We start from the raw sequence: 26,671 nt of genomic DNA on the forward strand, positions 1-26,671 counted from the left end.
TCTGCTACAATCAAAACCTCCTTTTATTCAAACTATAACTTAATAAATTCAACCACTTCCATATCAGTTTTTTTTTTAAACGGCTTCCTCTATATTGCGCCACTACTAACTATACTCCGTTCAAATTAAAGGAGAGAAGAAAAAATGTCGAAGACTCACTCACCGGACAATTGAGGATTTGAGGTAGGAACGCTGTTGGCCCGCTGCAGCCGTTGCAGATACTGGGTCTGACTGTAGGTGGCGTTGGGGGAGGACGGGGAGGCGAACTGTTGCTGCTCGTTGAACGGAGAGTGCCGGGGGCCTCCCCCCGCCCCGCCGCCGCCCCCCGGACTGCTCAACGACCTCTGCTGGCCTCCCGGGGACCTTTGGAAGCTCGCGCCTCGCGGTAAACTTCCCTGAGGGAAAAACAGATTTCTTTTAAATGTTAAATTAATAAAAACAAATTATAGTGAAGAAAGCAAGTATTTGATCTTGACAAAGATTCGGTGCAGACATTTGAGTTCTCGAAATTACTCTTTTAAGTACTCCTCCAGACATATTGTATTGTATTGCATTTTTCATTTGCTACTACGATTTAAAATATTTTTTTTTATAACTGCTAGATGTCTTCGTCTCATGTTCCTATGCACAAATCGCACATCTCACACTATTGGTACAAGTACTGCTTTTATGATTTTATCCCTGGCATTTATAGCATCTTGTAAATGGAATATCTTGATAAATAGCACAACGGTGCAATCCGATACAAATAACCCCTGAATAAATCCAATATATTCCTGAATAACAGATGCATGATACTTTTTAATGTAAATTACTTTAAATTCGTCTGTTCTATTTAATTCAATTGTTTTGTTGCCTAATTTCGGTTTAAATATTCTCTACTGTTCTCCCTTCCGTATAATTTACTATTTTAACGCAAAGTTTTTTCTTTGTTGGTATGTTGGCATCAATTTTGTATCCTAGTTTTGTTTCTCAACAGATTATTTAAGTGAGTTTATTTCTTCATTTGTATTACATTTCATAATTACATTCCCATTTTTAGTGTTATTTTTATATATTTTTAACAGCTATTTGTAGATCATTCAGGCTAACTTTTCCCTAATTAATTGCAATGTCATTCCAGAGTTCATATCTGTTTAATAATTGCAAGTAACTGCGAGGACATCTTTTTCTGCTTTATATCTTTTATTGCAATCTCAAAATAATTTAGTATTTTCAATTTTTGTTTCTCAGTCTGTTAGTTCCGCAAATAATAATTTTTATTAAATATTTCCATTAAATGTAAATACTCATGAAATTTCACACACACAAAATTTTGATATCACTCAGACGGTAGTTAGCGAATTTTGATTATTAATAGAATAATATTATTTGCAGATGATCTACTTTTTTAATTACTTTAATTCGCATTATTTTAAAACGTTTTAAACATATGGATGATCTCGCTGTAATGTGCATTAATTTTCAGTGCTGCCAACTAATAAAAATTTCAAAACCGAGACAGGGAGATAAAACATTTACTTTGATTTTGTTGTGGTGCACTTTATCACGTTTTCACAAAATTTAAAGAGCTATATTCTTGTATTAGATATAATTTTACTCAATCTACTCTGCTTAAATAATTTATTAATAAATTGTTTAGGTTGGCAATAAAAAACAGCTGGTTAACGTCAACGTTAAAACCGTTGAGTAAACACATGCCAAAGCGTTTTTGCTTTAATTCGCGTTAATGTAACGTGTATACTTAATAATAAACTCTTTAAAAAAGATCCTTAGTACTTACGGTCAGTTGAGCATTTAACATGGGATTCTGCGCGGTAAGTCTCTGCTGCGAGGCCCAATTAGTGTTCGGCCCCTGGGGGGCGGCACCGCCTCCGCCCTGCTGCTGCTGCTGCGACTGTTGCTCCCCCGGGAAACTTAAGCGGGGCGATAATTGGGCGGCGAACTGCGATTGGGGCGACATCCGTTGCTGTTGAAAGTTGGGCGACTGTTGCACGCCCAATGGCGAGGGCATCTGTGGGGAAAAGGGCGGCTGCTGCTGCTGCTGCTGGTTTCGCTGATGAGTCGCTTGTTGGGTCAATTGGTTCGTGTAGCCGGGAGACAGTTGGGACTCTTGGGGCACGCTGTTGGACCGTTGCAGGGTGACATTCGGGGCGACCGTGTTGTTCAGTAAGTTGTCGATGTTTTGGATCGAGTTCAGTTCGGCTGCGGTTGCGTTGGACGGAATTAGCAACTGTTGACGTTCCTGGAACGAGTTTCAATATTTATTTAACGAACAAAACCCCTTTAAAGTAACGAAACCGGGAATCGAATCACAAAACAGTTTTACGACTAACCAAAACTTCTTTTCTGAGTATCGCATCAAAGGTTCTAACCTAACACGGCGAATGTCTATATAGTTAGTTATTTAGTACCTGTAATTGTAACAGACGACGTTTCTGTTCCTCCGCCTGTCTTTGCTGCTGCATTTTGCGTTGCTGCTCAAGCAGCTGCTGCTGTTGCACGGTCAAATTCGAATTGGTGAACTGGGAGGCGCGACCCCCGCTTAGGGCGCGGGGATATTTGCCCTGAGGGTAGTTCGGGGGCGGATGGTAGCCCATGCTGTTCTGTTGGCCGGATGAGATCTTTTTAAAAATATTGAAAATTTAATGGTTAATATTTAATAATGGTTTATTTAGCATAATAATAGCTACATACAAAAATTGGTATTAAAGAAGATTCTAAAATATATAAAGCACATAAGACTAAACATTAAGTGGTGAAACTAAATCAGATTAAAAATCGTAAACATAAAATTGTAATTAAAATGGTAAAGACATAAATACCACAATATTTTAACATTTATTCGAAATAAATCTTCTCAGGAGTCACTTAAATCGCATTTAAATTATCACAACTTTTACCATCACTAGATGTTATGAGTTAAGCAGCTTGAATAAAATAGTATTGAGCATTTAACTGGTTTGATATGTACCTAAAAAAATAATATCCAATTCCACTTATTTGCGACAAAAAAAGGCCCAACTACTGCAATTTTCATAGCAATACGTCTTACATTTAAAAAATAAAATAAAAGAGTTTTTTCACGTTTTACTCAAAAATTGTATGATTATGTGAAAAATAGAAAATAGATACAAAAACCATAGATTTTTTTACTACCTATAATTTTCTTTATTTGGCAATTATTTTCTGCAAAAAAAAAACCTTTTTCATTAAGATTACCATTAACCCCCCACCCACCCCACAGAACTTACCAGTAAAAAATTGTTTTCAAATGTCATTGATTTCTGAAATAATACGCATGAATAACAACTTGTTTTGTCGTTAATATCTAATCTAATAACACAGTGTTTTTTGTTTAAATTTGATATAATTATTTATATGTTAATTAATAAATACTGAATACAAAAACAGTGCTATTAGATTGGATATTATGGACGAAAAACAGTGATTTTTTAGAAGAATTTCATGAAATATTTGAGATGTAGTAATCAAGTTTAAAAACATTTGTTTAATAATATTTTAACACAATACACCATCTGAGATGCGCTAGGTCTGACGTCACCAGAATATTGTCTCATTTTATGGACTTTAGCTGAGAAATAAACAATTAATTATCCCCTGGTTTTTAATAAAAAAAACGTATTTTTTTTTGTTGAAAACTGCTGAAGATAAGCATTGGGAAGATGAAGACTCAAAGCGAAACAAGGAATTAAAATATCTAAAAGTATAAAGGGTGTTTCATTTAAAAAATCAGGATGTTGTCATTTTTTTTATACTTTACTTTCATTTGAAAATGAAATACCCTTAATAAATTCTTAACAAAAAAAAAACACGTCAATCTAGATATACAGGGGAACATTTAAATTTGACAAAATGTTATCACCTCCAACTAATTTTACTTTGATATGTCAAATGGAAACCTCCATCATATAACACATCATTAAAAGCAGCATTAGAATGTATATTCAACAGTGCTAAAAAAATTAAAGCTGTTGGCGTGTAAGCGAAGAGTAAGCAAAAGTATGTAGTAAAAAAAACCTTTTATCATAAACTTAATGAACAGGTTCCAAAAATTGACAGGCGTGGTACAATTATATAGCCCGCACGATCGCCAGATTTAACATTACCAGATTTTCTGGGGGTATTTAAAAAGCAATTTTTATAAAGTTTCACTTGAAAATATTTATGATTTAAAGAATTAAATTTCTCGCGAATGTAAAGATATTAGCGCACAACCACTTGTTAATTCGTGAGGAATAACAAAACAGACTTGATTATTGTCTCGCGAATAACGCAGTACATTTTGAGTACTAAATTCTATGAACTGATTAAATTTTTAATTTTTTTTAAATACCTTTTTACTTCTTTACCGTTTATAAGCCTATAAACTTAAATTTTTTCAACACCGTTGGGTGGTTGATTATATGCCCTTTAAAACGATACAAAGATAAAATATTCATCATTACCAGAGATTTTAGCTCACTATTCACTGCTACATCAGCTTAATTTGCTTACAATAGTGGGTTTCCATTTTACATCAAAGTGAGGTTAGCTGATTGACAGAACTTTGTCAAATATAAAATGTAACGTCCTCCTGTATATCTAAATTGACGTATTTTTTATTGTTACGAAGTTATTAAGGATGGTTTGTTTTAAAATGAAAGCGATGTATAAGCGGCAACGGTGCAAGTATTAGGATAGTACGACTAACGTTCTCGGTTGTTAATCAGCCTGTATATTACACTTTATAAGTATCAACAGAAACATACACATAAACTCATAGCCGCATCAGATCAAACAAAATAACTAACTATGACTAACTTCCTACTGTTGTTTGTGTTTGATACGTACATTAGCGACCGAATAAGCAGGCGGACGTGCCGGTAAAGAGACGTTAGGGGAGGGCACCGATTTCTCGCACTGTTCCAGCAACTTCTGGATGTTCTTGATCGCGTTCTTTTCGCTCATTTGATTGGTTGCCTGGTTGTTTGGTTGGCTGAAGTGCTCGTGGCTGCTCTCCAGGATCGGCAGGATGTTGTGGTCGGGCACGAAATCGATCACGTCGTCCAGTAGAGCGGACAAGTCCGGATCGGAGAAACCCTGGATGTTGTTGTTGTCGCTCCAGATATGGCCAGAGTTCTCGTTACCGCCCCCGCCCCCTGAGGTAGACGACGGGTAAAAGTCTGCGGGACAAAATTCATAGTTAGATGAGCACTTATTAAGCTTTGATAGTAATTATAACATAAGTAGGTATGTTCACAGTAAAATCATTTATAGTCAATGGTTTACCAAATATTATGAAACATATGAAGTTAATATATAAACATTTATTTTAGATTTATTGCAACTAATGTTTTATTTGTTGTCCATTTGATTTAATGCGCCTTTTGCAATGAAATGTTGATTACAGGTGTCTCCAATAGTAACTATGACGGTAATTTTAATTTTTTATGAGATTTCTTAGAAAGTAAGTAGACTTTATTATTTTCGAATAGTTCTTGATGCAACTTTTCCTAACAGATGAATTGAACGAAGAGGATCGCTCGAGTGGCCACCAAGATCACCGGATATAACCCCGTTAGATTTTTTTTTATGAGGCTACTTATTTAAAATTTTAAGTTTATGTGAAAAGACTAAAATAATGTTGATAAAATATAGCAAAGAATTCGACAAGAAAGATTTGAAATATGGTATGCTATACAAAAAGTATTCAGAATATATCGTGGAATTGTAAAATGTCATGATTCTACTTGAGGTACCATATATCGGAAATATTTATTACAAAAAAAGCGCAACTCACAATACTTATCGACGTGTCAAGAAAAAATCAATTGAATTTTAAATGAGTTTGTTCGTTTCATCGTGAATGTACTGTATATTTTAGTAATACATTTATGGATATTTTATGAAATATAAAAAAGTCAGCTTCCCAAGACCTCCTGCCGAGAATTTTGGTGCAAAAATGAATACTAAGACTAAATTTTTTAAAAGTTCTGTTTTTTAAATATTCTTAGGTAATACCTGTATACTGTTGTCATAGCTTTATATTATTCAGAAAATCATTAAGATTATGCCTGCTTGGAGGCATTTACAGAAAGTTAACATAATTTATCTTCTATTCTAGGTCCAATCGTTTAATTTAAAAGTAATTAAAAATCAATAAAACAAGGCCATATCAAGAGTAAGTACACTGCAGAAATGAATAGAGCCATTTTCTCATTAAATGTGTTATAATGGAAAAATAGGTTTAGATAACTGGAGTTGGTATCGATTTTAAAGATCATTTGTAATTACATTAAAAGTGTACCGACTAAAACAACCTTAACCTAACATCTGGAAATGTATTTTATATAATATACCTACAATTAAATAATCTAAAAGTTATTTTGTTTAAGAGAAATTAAAAAAGTCTATATCACACTATTTCTTTAAAATATTACACTCTAACATTTTGTTTATTCGCCAACAACCAGTTTTTTTTAGTGGAAAATAATAATATTATAAAAAATCCAACACTAAAACACGTGTTGTTTGTGTACTGAAACTTAAATTTAGAATATAAAAATGGTAAATATGTTTATTATACTTTTCTTAATTACTTAATACTTTTTTTGCGGGATTGCAAAATTTATAATTATTCGGCAAAAGATAAGTACGTTTGACAGACGACATTTTGCCTATGACATTTGTATGTTACTTTAAGGTCGTGAGAACGACTGGGTATCGTTTCAATACTTACTAGTAATCGGCTTATTAGTGTTATTATTCCCAAAATGGTTCTGCTGCTGTCTGGCGGCATTATACTTATGAGAGCCGATGGTTCTCACATTGGCACCACCTGTCATCGAGGAGCCCATGACCTTGGAGGGATCGGTGATGACCCTGGGCAACTTCTCCTGCGGAGTGGCGGAAATGATGCTCGCGGGCAACGGCGGTATGGCCGGCGGGGGCGGGGTGGGATTCTCCAACAGTAGCGCCAACATCCGGTTCTTCTGGTAAATTTCGCTCTTTTCCGACGAGCCTGAGGAGGAGACGTGGTGGGCGCCGGACATGTTCCGTTTGCCGCCCTGCCGATGATCCCCGCCGTCCTTCGAGTCGTCGATGGAGCGTTTCGCGCCCCTTCGGTCGTTGGGGGCGGAAGTGGGGAACCCGAGGGTCTTGAGGAGGGCATCCTCGTGGGGCGTGTTCCCGTTCTTTTTGTCATCGTCCTCGTCGTGGTCCTTCTTCTTGAGCAGCTCCTGCAGCAGCTCGCTGCCCTTTTTCATGCCCGCCTTAGTCTCGATCTCGTCGTCATCGTTTTTGTCGTTGAGCAACTGTGAAAGATCAAAGTGCTTAAGAAAACGGGTTGAAATAATTTGAGAAGGTTTTTGACAGTAATTCGAAAAAATTGTGCACCACCCACGCATTTAACACGCTCCCGAATGTTTGAAGAACGTTTTTGTATAGTTTTTTTATCAATAAAACTTTGATGAAATATACCCACCCAGTGGATGTGTAAAGCTTTTCGCATCAGTTTTTAATAAAATCATTTATTCATGCCGCAATAGAGTAAATGTTGATTGAATGAATTGGGCAGTTGAATTTTCAATTTCATATGAACCGATCTTTATTTACCACGATTATTGCGGTACGACTTTTGGAGTGAAAACATGGAGGATCGAATTAGGTATAAAGTAAAAAATAAAAGAGTATAAGGCAATTAGTGACACCACGTACCAGTCCTATCAAACTTGATTCGCCAAAACGGAATTTCGGCCGGCTATCATAGGATGACTTGACATTAGGAAAATTTGACACTAATGATATTAATGACATTCTTGATAATTTGAAGTTGACTTGTTTTTTTAGTTTTAGGAAGGCGTTGCCTTGTGAGTCAAAAAAATTTTGCCTTAAAATTACTGGCTCTCTTTTTAGCGTAATTTCTAGTTTCAAATTTTGTTTCTTGTGGAATTAAGGCAAAAAATTTGAAATCGTGTATGTTTTTTAGACATAAGGTGCCTTGGTGGAGGCAACAACAAAGCAGTATCTTGATATTTTGACTACTACAATATGTGTACTCCAGTCTTCAATTTAAACGCTTCTGAAGTTAGTAATATTATTATTTTTGAATGTAAAAGAGAAATCTTTACCCGTTCAATAACTAAAAAGGATAGACTGACTTTTTGCAATAATGAGAAGCTTCGATTACAGATTCTCCAATGAGACCTCCGAAAAGATTAGAACAGTATCATCAACGTGCACTACAGTCGGTAAACCCGCTATTATCTATTTCATTGGTATAAACAAAATACAGCAGGAGGCTTAGTATAACGCCCTGTGGTAACCATTTTCTACTTTTTTTTCTTTCTGACATTATAAGTTTCTTTTTATTATCCGACTGTGCAACCTGATGAGTTCTATCTTCCAAATAAGAAGCAATGAACTCACTAACACTATACCTGATTCCATACCACTTCAATCTGTCCAACAAAATTGAAAGGCATATACAATCGAATGCCTTAGAAGGGTTAAGGCATATAGACACTTCTAAAACCATTCAAGTCTAGAATATAGTAGTTTCTCAAATATTATACTTAAGTTTGATAGAAGAGATATAGGTTTGTTCTGCGTCAATCGCACCTTTTTTATAAATGACTTTAGTTTGCCCATTCTTCAAATTTTTTTGGGAAACATCCTGATGTGAGACACGTATTGATTATATACTTTAGAGGTTGTGCAATTAGACATTTAACATCTTTTATAACTGATACAGGTATGTTATCACCTTCTATAGTTTTTGATAATCTTCCCTAAATTCACAGATTCCAAAAAACACAGATGAAATATTATTAATTACTTTGTTATTAAAATTTCTTAAACTGAAGAAGTCAAATCTGGATAAACATTTATAAAATATCTTTTTTAACTTTTGTAAAATTATAATTATATGATTATAATGTACTTGTTTGAGATTTTATTCAAAGTGGACGATTGGATATCTTTATCTGATTTAATTATTTTATTTACAATTTTACTTTATCTTCAGCATTAGATATAAGGTTATTCGGTTTTTTATTTGATGGCTTGATAATATTCTATATAATCTTTAAATATTTATTAAAATATTTTAAAGTGATTTTGCTCTTATTTTTTAAGAAATATAAACATTTTATGCGGATAACCCAATTTTTTTTTACACAAATTTTAAAATATTGCAAAATCGGAGATGCTTAAAGTCGACAAGAGCCGTTTTTTCTACTATTTCAAATTTTGTACAAAAACAATCTTGTGCATCACCACGCAATTCCCTCAATTATCAAGATTTTTGCATATAAATTGAAATTCATTAGACATTTTTTTCTTGTGTTGGAATTTGAGCCATCACAATATTCATCACGATTCTTGTTCACTCCATAAAAATGGCACTAATCCTAAATTAAAAAAAGTCAAAAGACTTACAATAATGTCGCCATTTTTATATACGGGCCGAATCCGACACATCGACATGTTTATTCGCACAAATGCGACGGCAACTAGGAAAAAAACAATGATTTAACAACGCACGTCCCTCGTATGCTCCCCGTGTACAACGGCGACGTCATCGTATAGTTAAGAACCTTTTTCAAAAACACACACGGACAAGGTCAGTTCGCTTATTTAATTACCGAACGAAACTGGAACAGTGGAACACGAATTCACGGTGAATTCGGGAATTTCACGATTCACGTACGTGACTTTTAATATTAAAAACGACTCCCGATTAAAATTGACGGACGTCGCAGTTTGTCGTCTTATCAAAAGGCGACGGACGCGACGCGACGCAACGCGACGATGCGATGGCGGCGGACAACTGAAATTTCGTATTAAATTTATCATTTTTAATGTTTCTTTGGGTGAAATATTATTATTAACTAAGGCGCGCATATACGCGAGATAAGGACTCCGCCGCATCACCACCGACGATTTTCCGTTTATTTCTTTTCTTACGATTTTAGAAGGGTACTTTTATTTGTTGCACGGAAAAGATCTTGAAATGTTTTTTTTTTTAATGAATATTGCCTCTTTCATCACATTGCGTCACATGTCATAAGATACTAACTAAATGAGTGAGGTTTATAGAAGTTTGTGAATATGTCGACGTCCTAGTTCAACACAATCCATCCCAGTTCAACCTACAATTGTGACTTTTTAATTCAAATACTATCCACCAACCCTAAGGAATAAAAAAACTAATAATGTAATAAGATGTATGGCAAGGTTTCTAGCCATGCATATGTTAATACAAAACTAGACAAGAAATTGTTAAAAATATTATTGGAATTTTGTATGATTTAAAAAAGTACACTTGCGTGGCTTTCTTAAGCTTTGTGCGTGACCAGAGGCCTCGCACTCTCACATAATTCTTCAATTATCAACATTGTCGCATTTAAATTAAAATATTAAAGAAACTTCTTAGTTAAATTACTAATTTACACGAATATATCTGAATATCTTGATAACTGCGACCTTGCCGATGGTCTCAATGAGTTCAGAAAAACGGGAATATAAAAAAATAGCATAGTTTTTCTTTTAATCGACTCATTTTCATCAAATATATTTCACAAAAAAAAATGGACTGCTTTGAAACAAGAAAGATATTATTATCATAATTATAATCATCGTAATAGATAAACCTTATTTCTAAGTACATATTTGAACATTGTATTGTCATTATCTCAAATGACATTAAGGGCAACATTATGGAATCTTAATTGATTACGTGCTTTCTTAATTGCTTATTTTGTTGTTAATTAGGTATTTCACTGTAATTTAGATAATTTAGTAGAAATAAGGAAATAAGAAGAAACAAATAGTAGAAAATATATAAAATACCATGGTTAACTATGGTATTAATCTCTACAATTATTTATTAATATATAGGGCATATTTTTTATTAAGTTAACAATAGTGTGGCATATGTCACTCCAATAACTCTCTAGAGCTACGTTTACCAAATAATTTAATACTTAGATCAAATGACGTCACGAGGACTATTTTTTCGGTGTAAATGGCAGCATACAAAAATTTGGTACGCGAATTTGATGCTTCCCAAACAAGGTAGACCTATTTTCAAGTACCAAAATGACAAGTTTGATATTTTATTGGATGTTAGCTTAGAAAATTTTAGTTTTTATAAACAAAAACAAAGAAGATAAAGATGACAAGAAATTATTAGTTTATTTTTATTATCTTTAAACAACAGCACTTTTAAAGATTTAGAGGTTATGCCCTATATTCTTCGTTTAAACTGATAAACTCAGTTCAACTGACATTTTGATCCTATTTTGATTCCTCCAGGTACCACAACACAACATTTAACTAATGCAATATTGGAAGAACTTTAATTATTAAAAATTAATGAAGCACCTAAAAAATTGATTGCTCAAAGTTACGATGGTGCATCAGTCATGAGCGGTAAACTGGGAGAAGTACAAAAAGCGGCGAGTCAACATAAACCGATAAAAATATTTTTCGCAAATTTACACTCATTTTCGTCCTTTTTCGGCCGATCTCCAATCCGTTCGATGGTTCTGGATAGAGTGGTTAAAGGAAGGCTACCTAAAGCTGCACACACTCGATGGGCTTTCAATACAAAATGTCTTGAAATTGTATACACTTATAAAGATGATTTCAAATCTTGCTTAGAGGAAATTATTGATGAGGAGCAAGATGGTAACAATATAAATCAAGCAACTGGTTTAAAAAGACATTTGGAAGATGAGCTTTTTTTATTTTGGTTAAAATTTTTCCATAAAATAATGCCCCATGTTGATATATTGTTTAAACAATTGCAAATGCGAGATATTGATGCCATATCTGTCAAAAATTATATACTGTCTTTTAATAACAATATCCAAATAATGTAATCAGAAGAACCAAGCACATCAACAGCAAAAAAAAAAAAAAAATACTACAGCTACAGAGGATCCAAAGCGACGAACTGCACTGGAAATTTGTGATATTATATCTAAAATAAATCACAGGTTTGGTTTCAATGATCATCTCATGATTTAACAGTTATTCTACACAGAGAAATTTGAAGCATACACTATCAACTTTCCGCAAAATATTTTAAATATGGTGAACGCTCATTATCCCAAAGTAAATATTTCCAAACTAAAATCGAAACTTGAAGTCAGTCATATATTATCGTGAGGATTTTCGCAATAGAGCCAGTGCAGTAACCATACTTCAGCTTTTTATTAACATGAATTTGTCTGAAACATTTCCTGAAGCAGTGAAATTATTAATTATTTTGTGCACACTCCCTATGACAACCGTGGAAAGTGAGAGATGTTTTTCTACTTTAAAAAGAGTAAAAATATTCCTGCGTAATACGATGGGACAATCTAGACTTAGTGCCTTGTCTATGTTGAGCATCGAGAAAACGCTTGTCAAAAGCATTCCAAATTTCAATGAGAAGGTCACAGACTATTTTGCAGAACTAAAGGATAGGAAAATTGACTTAAAATATTTAAGGTAAGTTTCATTTTAATAAATTTACAATTTATTATATAAATATTCCTATGCTATAAATATGCTAAAAGATCTTTCAAATACTTTAAAAAATCAGTAGTTTGATTTTTTTTTATTAGAGTAAACTATAAGTTTTCAAACCAAAATGACCCCCCTGAAGATTGACCCACGAGCCGCCACTGAATTTGATGCTTCCCAAACAGGGTAGATTAATTTTTTTTTCATCTAGGACCTATTTTCAAGTACCAAAAGGACAAGTTTGACATTTTATTGGATGTTAGCTTAGAAAATTTTAGTTTTTATACACAAAAACAAAGAAGATAAAGAGGACAAGAAATTATTAGCACTTTTAATGATTTAGAGGTTATGCCCTATATTCTTCGTTTAAACTGATAAACTCAGTTCAACTGACATTTTGATCCTAGAGATAATCCTGGACTAATCTATCATTTGATCCATGAATCTAATAGATCCGCACGTTGTAAACATAGCTATAATATTAACCAAAATAGACCATTTAACGCCTTGAGACTTATATAAAACTGGTGGTGGTATTACAGCAGAACACCTCGCTTTTGTGGTTGTAACACTTCTGCACGCACGCAAGCAATCCGAAACACCACCGCTTCAACCTGTTTTACACATTTATTGCGGTTTAATTACTTCCTTATTCGAAAAAAATGCGCCACAAGGCTACTTTAAAATATGAAGGTATAACTTAATGGTGCAATGGCGCTCGGATCGATATCTAATGACCGTCTAGTAGACCAGATTTAACCCCGCTAGAGAAATCTTAAACTAACACGTGCCCTATGACACCCACTATAAATTCCACTTTACCATTCTAAGCAGCACTCCGTTGTCACTAAATTTCCTTATATAAGACATGGTAAAACACAAAAAAGTTCGCGTCAGCACATAATCTAGTAGTAATAATAAACAAAACAAAAAAAAAAACGAAAGGAAGTGAAAACTCTTATGGGCATACATGCACTAAACCAAACGTAATCTCGGAAATTTCGGGGGTTGTTTGGCTTGGTGGGGCGAGACCCGATACGGTGGAGAGGGAGGGGGAGAGGGTGCAGGTAGACAGGCCCGGGGCATCAGCATCCCTCGAGCACAAAACGGCAACAAGTTTCCACCGTCTTGGCGTGGAAATAGAGAGGAGATGACACCACCGGGGTGGACCGAGCAGATGTACAGTGGATTTTGGACAACAACTATTCAGCGAGCTTCTTTAGAAGGGTGAAACTTGCGTTATTTCACTTCTATTTGATTGTAATTATGTATTATTATTAGACCAAGGAATTATTTCCACTTTTGTTGCTCGAAATTTCTTTGTAAATGAGTTAAGAGAGGTAAACAAACCATGGTATTGTCTGATATAAATGTTATCAAACAGTACCAAGCAACAGCTGTCACCAAAAATGACAAAAAAAATTTGTCATTAAATAAAAGTATCCTGAAACAGATGTCAGCATGTAAAGAATGACTTAAGAAAGAAAGTAAATCCTGTAGATATTGGAGTTATCTACGGAAAAACCAACTAACAATAAAGACTTAATGGTTAAAACCCGTATGTACCGTTTTAAAATTTAAACCTATAATATATACAGTGTGACCCATTTGTTTTCGGGTCATCCTGATAAAAAGTTTATTTTTGGTGCAATTTTGCTCGGGTTTTTTTTAATGTTAGGTCCAGAAAAACTGCATTATTAACAAAAAAAATTCGGCCATGCAAATTCCAAGGCTGGCCAAGCAAGGCAACTAATGTCAGTTTTTAAGGGCCAAATTTTAAGAAACCATGCTGGGCATTTTTTTAGCAAAAAATTGTGCACACCACTGGATTTGGCATACCCCAAAACAGCATTATACCAAATTTCATAAAAAAATATTAAGTAATAACAATTTTATAGCAAACAATAAAAAGGGGAAATTATGCATTTATTTACATTTAAAAATGTGTAGATAGCCATGAAAAAAACAAATTGAACAAAGATAATACAAGCAAATAACAATTCCAAACTAAATACAAATAAAAACAGACAATAAACTAACAAAAATAGATACAAATAAAATAAAAACAACAAACACAAAAATTAAAAATTAACCGCTACTAAATTTTTGAAATTTCAACTAATCGACCATTGTTTTCTATGCATTTTCCATTCTTTTTGCCTACATTTAAAATAACTTTACGGACTTGCTCTGGAGTAATTTCTGAACAAACCTGGATTATTCTGACTTGTAGATGTTCTAAATTTTGAGGTCTTGATTTGTACACTTTTCCTTTAAGTAAGCCCCAGAGAAAAAAATCGTGTGGCGTTAAGTCAGGAGATCTCGGTGGCCACTCCACGAAAGGACTGTTTCGTCCTATCCAACAGTTTTCAAAATGTTGATTTAACCAGTCTCTTACTAAACGAGCATTATGGACAGGACAACCATCTAATTGAAACTTCAAATTAAGGTGATATCTTAGGGGTAAATCTTAAGGTAATGCGTTCGAAAATTCATTCTCAAGAAAATTCAAAATTCAATTGTATTCAAATTACCATTAAAGAAAAAAGGGCCAATCATTTGTTGCTTAGTATTTCACACCAAACGTTAATTTTTTGCGAATACTCTCTTCTTGCATTTATTATAAATTCTGGATTTTGCACGGACCAGTGGCGGCAATTTTGACTGGAGACTACGCCATTTGTGGTAAAAGTGGCTTCATCGCTAGAAAGGATTTCATCTAGAGGTCTAGGAAGTTTCTATTGTTTAAATATTCTCCCTGAAGCTAATAGCAAAACTCAATCTTCTTGCCTGGTCACCATCCTCTAAGGAGTGCAAAAATTTTGGCTTAAATGCTTTTATGTTATTTTTTTGCAAACATCTTCTTATACTTTCTCTGGGGATGTTAAGGACTGAACTAGCCGTTCTGACACTAAGGAAAAAAATGAAAACTCTAAGTCTCGGTCTCAAATTATCTTTTTATATTTATTAATCAGGTAACATGTTTCGCTAATAAAGCATCATTTTAATTTTTTTCTCTAGTTACGTAGGTCTCTTTGAGATAATGGACGAGTTCTTTCAGTTGTGATACTACTTCGAGGATTGCCGTTAAAATATTCCAAAATGTAATTTTCATTTCTTCTAAGCCCACGCCGTCCATTATGTCTATTTTTAAGTAGATTTTTCGAAACAGATCCTGTTTCATTGAAAATGTTATTAACACATTGCACAGTACTTAGATTTACTGGTCATCAGGATGCCTAATATTAAATTATCTGGCAGCTTCTCTCATCGAACGCGTGTTACCACCAACAAGATGAACAATTTCAATTTTTTCTTTTAAATTTAAATTTTCCATGATTAATAATACTATCTAAACACGTTCTATTACCACTGTTGATAATTAGATGTCAAATATGACAATTGAATATTTCAATAATTTTTAGAGACAATTTAGATGTAAAGCGCATTTCTTTTTTTTATCATAAAATTGTTATTATTTAATATTTTTTGGTGAAATTTGGTATAAGGCCGTTTTGGGGGATGCCGAATCCAGTGGTGTGCACATTTTTCTGCTAAAAAATGCCTACCATGGTTTCTTAAAATTTGGCCCTTAAAAACTGACATTAGTAGGACTTGGAATTTACATGGCAGAATTTTTTTTTTGTTATAATGATGCAGTTTTTCTAGACCTAACCTTAAAAGAAATCCGAGTAAAATTGAACCAAAAATAAACTTTTTATCAGGGTGACCCGAAAACAAATGGGTCACACTGTATAGTTAGCGAATCGCGCTTACATGATTTTTCTCCTTTTGTAATACTTAAATTTGACAATTGCAATTTACCTGTTACCTCGCACGAAAAAACCATATCAAAATAATCTAATAACATTAAATAAATTACTCTAAATATTTATAATAAAAATATTTTTTTTCTAATGTGATTCAACTTTCAAATAAAAATTGAAAGTTTTTATATTTTATATAGTTCTTTTCGCCCTGTCTTAGTTTCAATTAACATAACTGATTAAGATAATATCAAGTATCAAATAAGATAATTGTAATTAATGATAAAAGATAATCTTTCAAAAAAGTTTGCAAAACATAAACTTCAAAAGTTGTGATTACATCAGGTGTTCTCTGCATTCCTTTTTGATTATTTCATCATTAATATTAAATCTGTCTTTTCTGCTACATCATTTCTGATTTTTGCAGATGACGTAAAAATGTTTAGGGTCATAAAGTCACCTTCCGATAGTAGGTTGCTGCAAAATCGTCTTAATGCCTTTTTTGCTGTGGTGTAATATAAATAGATTAATTTTGAGTTCCAATAAATGTAAAGTAGTATCCTTCGGTTAAGAAGAATCCATTTACCTTCATTTACCAACTGAATTTGGTTTGATTTTTCTCAGCAAATTGCTTACATGTCTAATAGAGCAATACTATTATTAAGTATCTTTTTGCGAACTTTACAAGAATTTCGAAAATTTTTGTATTTGAATTAAAAAAAAAATTGTGTTTTTCAATTAAATTCTTAATTTTTTTTAGCACTTTCTTGCTTTCTTCTTTGACCTCTGATAACTCTGAGTCAGGCTCTAGAAGTCCATAAAGATCCTTATATGGACTTCTGATTCCTGTCAGTACCTCCAATAAACAGAATTCATTCAATTATCAGTAGCATTTCGAAAATGAACTCTGAGTTTCCTAAATTACGTTTCAGGATCTCGTTAGTTATATCATACACATATTGTAACGAAATTCAATAACACACTTTTATTGGAGTCAAAAATTCTAATCTAACTCGGGTTGACTGTCGTTTAATTGTTTCCAAGGTAAAAACTTACTAAACAGTTAAAACTGAATAAAACGTTACGAAATGCATCCGTTTTAAAGCCACAAGGAACAATTTAACTAACTAATTTAACTTGTTACTAATAATTTCAAGAGAATACTGACAGTCAAAGCAATCAAGTATTTAAAGTCTAGAAGATGTAAAATACAAAGATTTATAATAATATAACCTAAAGAGGGGCCCTCAAACAAGATGAACTACTTAAAAACTAGACACTATAGATGACAATATTAAACTAAGCGTAAGTAGCACCCTAAATAAACCCTCCGAATCAACTTTAACTATAGAATACGAAAAAAATAATACAAAAATTAGGAAAATAATTAACGTATTTATATTTTCATAATATTATATAAGGTTGACTTTTTCAAGTTCTTTGGCTTTTGTTGATTCTTGGTGAAGCTCCAGAAATGCATCAAAGTTATTAAGTAAAATTCGAAAAATTTGAATATTCTCTAAGAAAATTTTTCATTTGATTCAGAGAAGGATGATATGAGCTCAAACTCTTTAGACATAGTCCAAGACGTAAAACCAAGATGACTTATTGTCATTTCCAAGTTCTTTGGCCTCTGATAGGCTCCAGAAATTCATCCGGACCTTTATGTGAACTTCTGGATTATGCGAGTGGGTAATCAAAATATACAAAAATAGCTTGAAATGCCTGAAATAGCAAAAAAATAAGAAGTGCCTCCTTTTGAACTCTTTTTCAGAGAAATCATTCTTACGTTTTGAACAAGACATTTCAAAAGATAAATTTGGATGGTATCTCAACTGCCTCTAAGAAGTCAATCAACAATTCCAGGCAAAAATGCATGAAATGTTCAAAATCTCATAAATTGAGACTGGAAATCTTAAAATATTTAGATCTGTAACAAATCAATTAATAATTATTGGCAGTTGAGGTTTTTTTCTATTTCTTGCAGTTAGTTGGAAATCAATGGGGACCTAGGAAAACGGAAAATAATTAAGGAACACAGAATAGAAAATGTTTAAAAATTAGAAAAAAGGGAACAACTCAGCATCAAGGTATACGAACGTATCGATATCACAAATGCAGTTCTAGTGGCAAAATTGTACTTTATTCACCGCCAAGTAAATAGTTTTATTTAAAAAACAAAGTGGTAACCTCACTTTATGCACGAACTTATTTCCATTTTTTGAGTAAAAAAAGTTAAAAAATACTAGGAATTAAAAACTACAGATTTTCCCTGACCAAAAAAATTTACAACTTGACGACAATGCAAAATTTTGCCCAATTTTCCATTGATAACACAAACGCGTGACATAGTACGTTTAAATTATTATTCGAAGAAATTAATGTATACTTAAAAAACATGATATAGGCTCTATTCTTACGATATTGTTTCTTATACAACAAACAAGTTAAAGGTGTATAACATGTATAAAAATGACTCGTAGTAGTCATAATTTGCCTGTGTGAGCGTTATCTTATATAAGAAACCGTCTTGGAGCATCAGCTATGACCGATAAAAAATGTATAAGCCCCTTTTGACCGATAAAGTTCGAATTACCGCGAAAATTATGTATTGCCTCGATTATCGCTCTTATCTGTTAGCAACAGTTGCCATCATAAAGATGCAATTTCCCCATAATATGCGACTAAGTTGTAAAAATGAAATTTAGTAGTTCGTACTGTCAGAGGATAGCTTATAAATTATTGGTTTTATATAGAGTAACAATAGTTTGTTATGTAATAATCCTAGATAAAGACTACAAGGTTGGCATTGTTTGAAAAATAGAAATATGCATCACTTTCTATACAAGGTAAAGTGAGAAAAGAAGGAAGTAAAAGCAGAAAGTGTATAGGGGTGCACTTCAGATAGTAAATTTAATCATACAAACAAATGACTCTTTGTTTACGATAGTTTTCGTAGAAATTAGCTCAGAATAAGAAAATTCGTCACAAATCGTGTGTCAAACAAGGGCAGACTTATGACGAAAATTGTATGTTAAATACGAAGAGGTCTTTTGGAAAAAGAATTTATTTTTAACAGACCTATCCCTAAAAAAAACTCTGCTTTACCGGCTACGTACTTCATTCAATAAACTTCATCGGGAGTGAGCCTAATATGACTTAATGATTTAAAGTCTTAGATTACATAGGTGTGTCCGAACATTAAATATCTATATTAAGTCAAAATATATATTTAGCATTCATGATGACCCACTTTTGTCACACCAGTAAAACTTTAAGCATGCAAACACTTACGAAAATCATGAATCGCACCGTAAACCAGGAGTTTTCGACACCGAATGAATAAGTCGAGCGTTCGCTAAGAAACTGAACCGACATATTTTAACATCGTCAAGTTTGATCGGGGCTTACGTCATATTGGCGGCGGCGGCATTGGCACACTCTTTTGTTCTCTGCACCTTCCGAGAATCGCGTATGCCACCACTACCACCACCATCATCATCATCGTGCCTTCTACCTACTGCTAGAAGCACCGCAGATTCTGCTGTTACTGCTGCTTTATATTAATATTTTGGTCACCTAGTTTTTGTACTTATTAAAATTGTAATAAAATGGTTTTACATAGTTGCATCACTAAGACATTTCTTGTTCAAGTGGTTTACTTTAAATTCAATAATTGTATGTAAAACCGATGTTATTATATTATTCTTTCTATTTTCAATTTTAAAATATATGTGTTTGTCTTTTAACACCAAATTGTTAATTTTAATTTTAATTTCACCACTCCACAGAAAAAATTCCAATTATTGAGTGGGGGGAAAAAAATACAATATTATACAAATTACAATCCAAAACTAGAGAAAAAAAAGAATACATTATTAATAGTAATAGTTTCCTACAATATCATACAATATTTGAATAAAAAATAAATAATTTTGTTTATGTCTACTATCTAGGAAAAGCGTACTCTTTTAATTTCGGACAAACTGCAGTTGAATATGTCACATTGATCCTGAACAGAATTAAAAGTGCCACATGCTCTACGCATTGGAGAATATTTACAAATATTCGTTCTAGGTCTAGATAGGTAAAATGTGTCAGAATTTCTAGATGATATGCGGGGCACATGAAGATTTACATGTCGTAATAAGTCTGGCGAATCAATTTTATTATTAAGAAGTTTAAATAAAAATTTCAGATCAGCAGATTTTCGCCTCTCCTCAAGACTACTAAAGGAGCACCTTTCTAGTAGGCGTTGATGTGAAAAACCATTTTCGGGGTACACTCCGTCACATTTATATGAAAGGAACTTTAAGAATTTACGCTAAACATTTTCTAGTTCATGTATATGATTCATATAAAATGGTGACCACACAGAAGAAGCATATTCCAGTATCGATCTCACATAAGAAAAATACAAAATTTTAAGAATAAAGATATTATTAAAGCTATATGCGTTCCTACATATGACAAAACCCAGCATTCTGTAGCTCCGATTAACAATGTCCTGAATGTGTGGCTGAAAGGAAACTGTGCTGTTGAATGTCACTCCCAAATCCTTAAACTCCGTTGATCTTGGGACAGTCTCACTGTCCATAGTATAGTCATACATAATCAGGTTTTTCTTCAAAGAGTAAGAAACAACTTTACACTTGACAGTATTAAGAGGAAGATTGTTATTTTTGCACCATGCATTGAGGAGATTAATATTATTTATTTATTAGTATTGAGTCGTTTGTTTAAAAAGTTTAAATTCTTTCGTAATTCGGAACATTAAGAGAGGAATCATTCCTAGATTTCTCTTACAGTACGTATGCAAAAACTTTTATAACATTATCTTCACTATTTTTTACTGAACCCTTCTAATTGGAATACAAAGGAGATGTACATTTCTCGTTATCCGCAAACGTATTGCTAGTTGTTAATCTTTTTGTAATAAGACCTTCGCTTAGGATATTTTGCAGCATATTCACGTGCTGCAATAGTAATATTTTAAAAAACTGAAAATATATGGCAAACACGTCATAAGCGTTTGCACTGCTGTATGTCATTTTAACAATAAAAACACACTTTAAAAATACAATAACAAAGGCCAACTAAAATATAGAACTTAAATTAGAATAATGCGCAACTAAACAAAAATTTGTGTTGTCGTTTGTTGTTTATCTCAAAGATTTACGTTGCTATATAGATTTACCTCACATAATTGTAATTTATACGAGGGCGGGTCAATAAGTCCGGACTTTTTGAATTTCCCGCCCTTTAATGGAAATGGCATCTCTGCTCCTGTCAACAGAGAATTGTCAGTTAACGCTTGTCAAAATTTGAACAAGCTACTTCATTTAGTTTGTGTTTGACAGCTGTTGATAGCAGACTACCACTCGTTTTGAGAAGAAAATGGAAAAGAGGAGTGAATTTCGTGTGCTCATTAAGCATTATTTTTTACGGAAAAAACCATCACTCAAACCAAGGCTAAACTTGATAAATATTATGGGGATTCTACACCATCCATTTCCATGGTAAAGAAGTGGTTTACTGAATTTCGATAATTGCCGTACAAGCACGGAAGATGCCGAACGTTCTGGACTATGATTACACGACATAGAAGCGATCTCCGCATTCCATTGCATAATTCAGCTTACTATGAAAGAGGTTCTCATTATATGGCCATCAGGGCTTATAGAATGCTACCTGCTGATATTAGAAGCATTGAATCTACAGTCCAATTTAAAAAAGCTGTTTACCACTGGTTGCAGATTAAATGTTTTTATAATTTTACTTTTGGATAATAATTTTAACTTGTGTTAGATATTTAGAATATTTATTTTAAATTTTGTTATTTTGTTTATATAAGTATATTGCCTCTATGAATTCTAGATAAGAAAAATTAATGTACCCTATGGGAGCTAGATCCTCCTTTGTATGACGTTGCTTTATCGTCCTGTATACGATTTTGTTGGCAAATAAAGGATATTATTATTATTATTATTATTATTATTATTATTATTATTATTATTATTATTATCATATTTTTCCGAAGGGATAAAAAAATTGGAGAAACGTTGGACTAAGTGTATAGAACTCAAAGGAGACTATGTTGAAAAATAAAATAACTTTTTATATAAAAACCTGTCTTTTATCCAAAAAGTCACGGACTTATTGATCCGCCCTCGCAGATTAGGTGTAAATGCATTTTTTTTATTATACTAACTTAAGAATTTTTATAAATGGTGTTATTTTTATAAAAAATATTTTCCAGCATTTTCCCTCGCTTATTTTTATAATATCAAAAAAAAATCTAAAAAAGTCACATCGACGCTTAATGAAACAAAACCAAAATCTAACCTTTAAGGATACGTTCAACATAATTTAAATGCCTCCTAATATCTTAATAAAATTACGTTACATTATGGAGCATTACAGAATAAAAAGGTCCTCTTTTCTAATAGAAACAAGCTCGAAATCAAAACCGTCTATTGACAATAGAACATCATCATCATCATCTTCCCCAGTACAAATTTATTGACATTTCCCAGCGAAAACAATCATCCACCGCTATCGGGCTTCTAAATCTTTACACCGCGATAAACGTAAATTATATTTAAACCGAATATGGCCGAGTAAACAGAATGTTTTGGTTATCAGTCTCGAGTGAACAATAACAATTTTTAGGTACTATTTAATTATTGCTTAAAATTTAAATGCAGATAAATCAAATTAAATTAATCTTGGGATACGGAGACAGTTTGATAAAATTAAGTAAATTAGCGTATTTTAATGTTAAGTGTATATGCTGCTTTATGTTTAAAAATACGAGGGTGATTGAATTAGTAAAATTATAAACAAATGTTTTTTACTGATAAAAAAAGATGATAATATGAATAATTGTATGGTTCTCTACACGTGTAAGACGTTTTTTATTAGAATTTTTATGTTAAAGGATTACTAAGATTTATCACAATTATTTTCATTAGCCAAGAGTTCAGTTGCATTTAGAATTGTACTAAAAAAGCCTTATGTTTGCCAGAATTACTTCTATTATCACTATTTTTGCATTTTAATTAAAACCCAAGACACAAGAACTTATGTTACAATTTTTTTGTTTCATTTCATAGTCTAGGCACGCCTTGAATCTACTGGAATTTTTTTCCTTAAATAGTTGAACGCATTAGAAATGTAAATTATTTTTTCATAGCGATCCTCAAGGATTCATGGGTATCATATGGGTTTAAAGGTTAAAAAGTTGATAAAACGTGCACTTTTTCGGTTTCTACCACATTTAATGGTCCACGCACGCCTTGATTCATATTGAAACTAATCTTTTCTTGAGTAGCTGAACCCACTTGAGACATGAAACACCGTTTCATAGCGATCGTCAAGGATTTATGGGTCTCAGATGGGTTTAAAGGTCAGAAAGTGGGTAAAAATTGCATTTTTTCGCATTCTACCGCATTTCATGGTCCAGGCACGCTTGGAATCATCCTGAAATTTCCCTTTTTGAAGTAGTTAAACCCACTTGAGATGTGAAGCATCATTTCATAGCAATTTCAAGAATTCATTGATTTCAGGTGAAATATCTTCAGGAAAAGAGAAAATTTACTAGAAAAAATGCCTGGACTAAACCTAGTGTAACTGCTCAAATCATTAACTTAGTATCAGGATTGTACCCTCAAATTCATCCTCAGAACTTTCTTTATAATTAGATAAAAAAATTATGAAAATATCTTAAGTAGTCCCTAAGTTAAGCCTAGAAATGTTCCTTAAAGAACGAAAATTTACATTTTGCGATATCATGTTCAAAACCCTCAAATTTGAAGGCCCTTGGAGCTTGGTTGATAAAATTGGCTCTAACTCAAACTGTTTTTGAGCTACAAAAATCGTTCATATATTAAATTGTTGGGAAAGAAAAGTTCTTTACCAGAACTTCTTTTAAAAATATTCCAATTATTAAGTAAAATATAGTGAAGAAAATAAAATTAAATAAAAAAATGTCTTGACCAAAACTGCCCTATATTCCCAAACCCTTAACTCAGAATCACGTTTTTACTCTCAAAGCCATCCTCAGGACCTTCCTTATAATTAAGTGAAAGAGTTTTAAAAATATCTTAAGTGGTTCCTCAGATACGCTTAAAAATGTCTACTAACAAATGAGAAGCAGACTTGCAAAATGCGATTTGTCCAAAATTGTAAATTTTCAGGAAACATCAAAAACTGGTGCTTCGAATCGGTCTTACTTACCGAGTTAGGACTTTTACCAAAAAATTAGGAAAATTTAGGATCAGTAAATACTAGAATGGCAGACTAGAAGAAGCAAAAGTAACATTGGTATCTTAGAAAAACATATGGACACAATGCTATTTCCTGTCTAAAGTAGACAAAATGCCTTTTGATTGTCATTTGGAAAAACTTTTTGGGTAAAATTACCACCAAAAAATTAAGAACCATTTTCTTTAAGCAGTATTTTTATTTTTTTACAAACTCAAATGAAATTAACATCTTCCGTATCGTTACACTCACAGTCCTCATTTTCTTCAACACTGGTTTCATTCTCACACTGGCCTTCTAAAATTGGAACTAACCATTCCAATTCTGGATCCTGATTCCAGTTTTCTCCATATAATGATGCCAATAATTTTTTTAAACTGTCTACTTTTTTTCCTTTATTTTATGACCCAAACCTAATTCCTGTAATTCTATTTGATCGAATCTTGCTTGTGGTTTTAAGAGTGATTGAAACTTTTTTGTCTCATCTGAATTGCAATGTAGTAACTCAGTTTTCAGCAAAATAAAATCTTTAACAAAAGTCTTCGAAAAGAATGAATGCCAGTCACTTTTTTCAGATGCAGCAAAAGTTTTTTATGTTAAGTAAATGCCAGTCAGTTCCAAATTTTTGTACATCACCCACTTTGGTGTAGATATCCCAATATTGACCTGGAGTTCTTATAATACTATGAGACCTTGAGCTTTTTTCAATGCGTCTAAAGATACGATCGGCGGGAGATAAGAGTGACCTCTCATTGGAAATATAATTTCTATGCCCCTAATCTACTCACATGAAAGCGTTTGAAGCCAAAACATTAAAGCATGCACAACATGATTATTTTTATTTTGTCCTCCACACCCATCTGCAAAAAAAAACGGATTTTCGTCGCATTGTCTGGAAATGTAAGTTTTTTTAAAAAATCGATAAGAGTGGAAGATATCTCAGTCGCCCCTCTACCTGCTCGGTGCTCCATTGTGATTTTAACTTCACGAAAAAGTTATGAAACAAACACAAAATACTTGTACAAAAACTAAAACCACACCGAGAGAAATTAGGTTGTGAAACAAACATATTTACATCTGGACCAAACACGATTTGTTTGTCTTGTGGACAAAATACTTTTTGTTTGTCTAAAGGTGATGGACTAAATGCATTTTGCATGTCTAGGGGATTTTTGCAATATATTTTAAATGGTACAAAATTCGATTTAAACGTCCAAAGCGATGTGAAATAATAGAATTTCGGTTAAATAATGTTGCGCCACCTTTAGTTCAAAATGTGAAAATTTGGACAAACTGCGTTTTGCAACTCTGCTCCTCAACTGAAAATCTAGATGTTGGAATTTAAGATCTACATTCTCAAATTTGAACATTTTTAATGTTGGTGGACAAAACTGTCTACAATTAAAACAGTTTTTGAACTACAAAAATCATTTTTATATTAAGTTATTGGCAAAGACATGCCCTTTGTTTCCCCAGAATTCTTTTAAAAATATTCAAATTATTTTATGAAATATTCTCTTAAAAAAGAAAATTTACTAAAAAAAAAATTCGAAAAAAGATTTCTCGATCAAAATTGCCTTAACTCTTCTAATCCTTAACTTAGAATCGCGTTTTTACCCTCAGATCCATGTTCAGGACTTGCTTAATAACCAAGTGAAAAAAAATATAAAAATAAGTGACTGAATTACTTACCTCTCTTAACATATTATTCCCAGTGGACGAAGAGGCTTTGGGGACGTCCTGCATCGTCCCCCGCACCCCGATCAAACGTCCGATTTTTCCCGATTCCGATTTGAGTCCGTGATCGTCGTCTTTCTGGTTAAGCAACTCCTTGAGAATGCGGTCTCGGTTATCGTCCTGCGATTGGTTACCACCACCGCCGCTACTGCTACTACTACTGCTTGAGGTAGGTGGGTTGGTCAAGAGACTCCTTAACCTAGAAAAAACCGGACATAATTATACTCTGTTAGGTACCAGAGCATCCCAATTATTTGAATAGTTCATAATAGTATCGGCACAGGAATTGATGCGGTTTGTTTGCGCCCTCTTTTCTCCGGATCTTAATACTTACAGTAGTGGCAGAAAGTAGAGCAACTTCTTTATTTTAAACACATCTATTTTAT

General features: G+C 33.0%; 1 protein-coding gene across 7 annotated transcripts in view; it reads right to left on the minus strand.

The window, feature by feature from the left end:
* LOC126738915 (nuclear receptor coactivator 3) overlaps positions 1–26,671 on the minus strand; it is a 139,879-nt gene that overhangs the window by 11,954 nt on the left and 101,254 nt on the right. For 6 of the 7 annotated variants that reach the window (XM_050444398.1, XM_050444399.1, XM_050444397.1 and 3 more), the window contains 6 exons: positions 26,241–26,484; positions 6,743–7,316; positions 4,855–5,186; positions 2,415–2,624; positions 1,784–2,245; positions 164–395 (listed from right to left, as the gene is read on the minus strand). In XM_050444398.1, the coding sequence (XP_050300355.1) occupies positions 164–395; positions 1,784–2,245; positions 2,415–2,624; positions 4,855–5,186; positions 6,743–7,316; positions 26,241–26,484 (2,054 nt within the window). The remainder of the gene's footprint in view (positions 1–163; positions 396–1,783; positions 2,246–2,414; positions 2,625–4,854; positions 5,187–6,742; positions 7,317–26,240; positions 26,485–26,671) is intronic. The other variant, XM_050444395.1, reaches the window with a different exon arrangement.

Source organism: Anthonomus grandis, chromosome 7, assembly GCF_022605725.1.
Source record: "Anthonomus grandis grandis chromosome 7, icAntGran1.3, whole genome shotgun sequence".
NCBI lineage: Eukaryota > Metazoa > Arthropoda > Insecta > Coleoptera > Curculionidae > Anthonomus > Anthonomus grandis.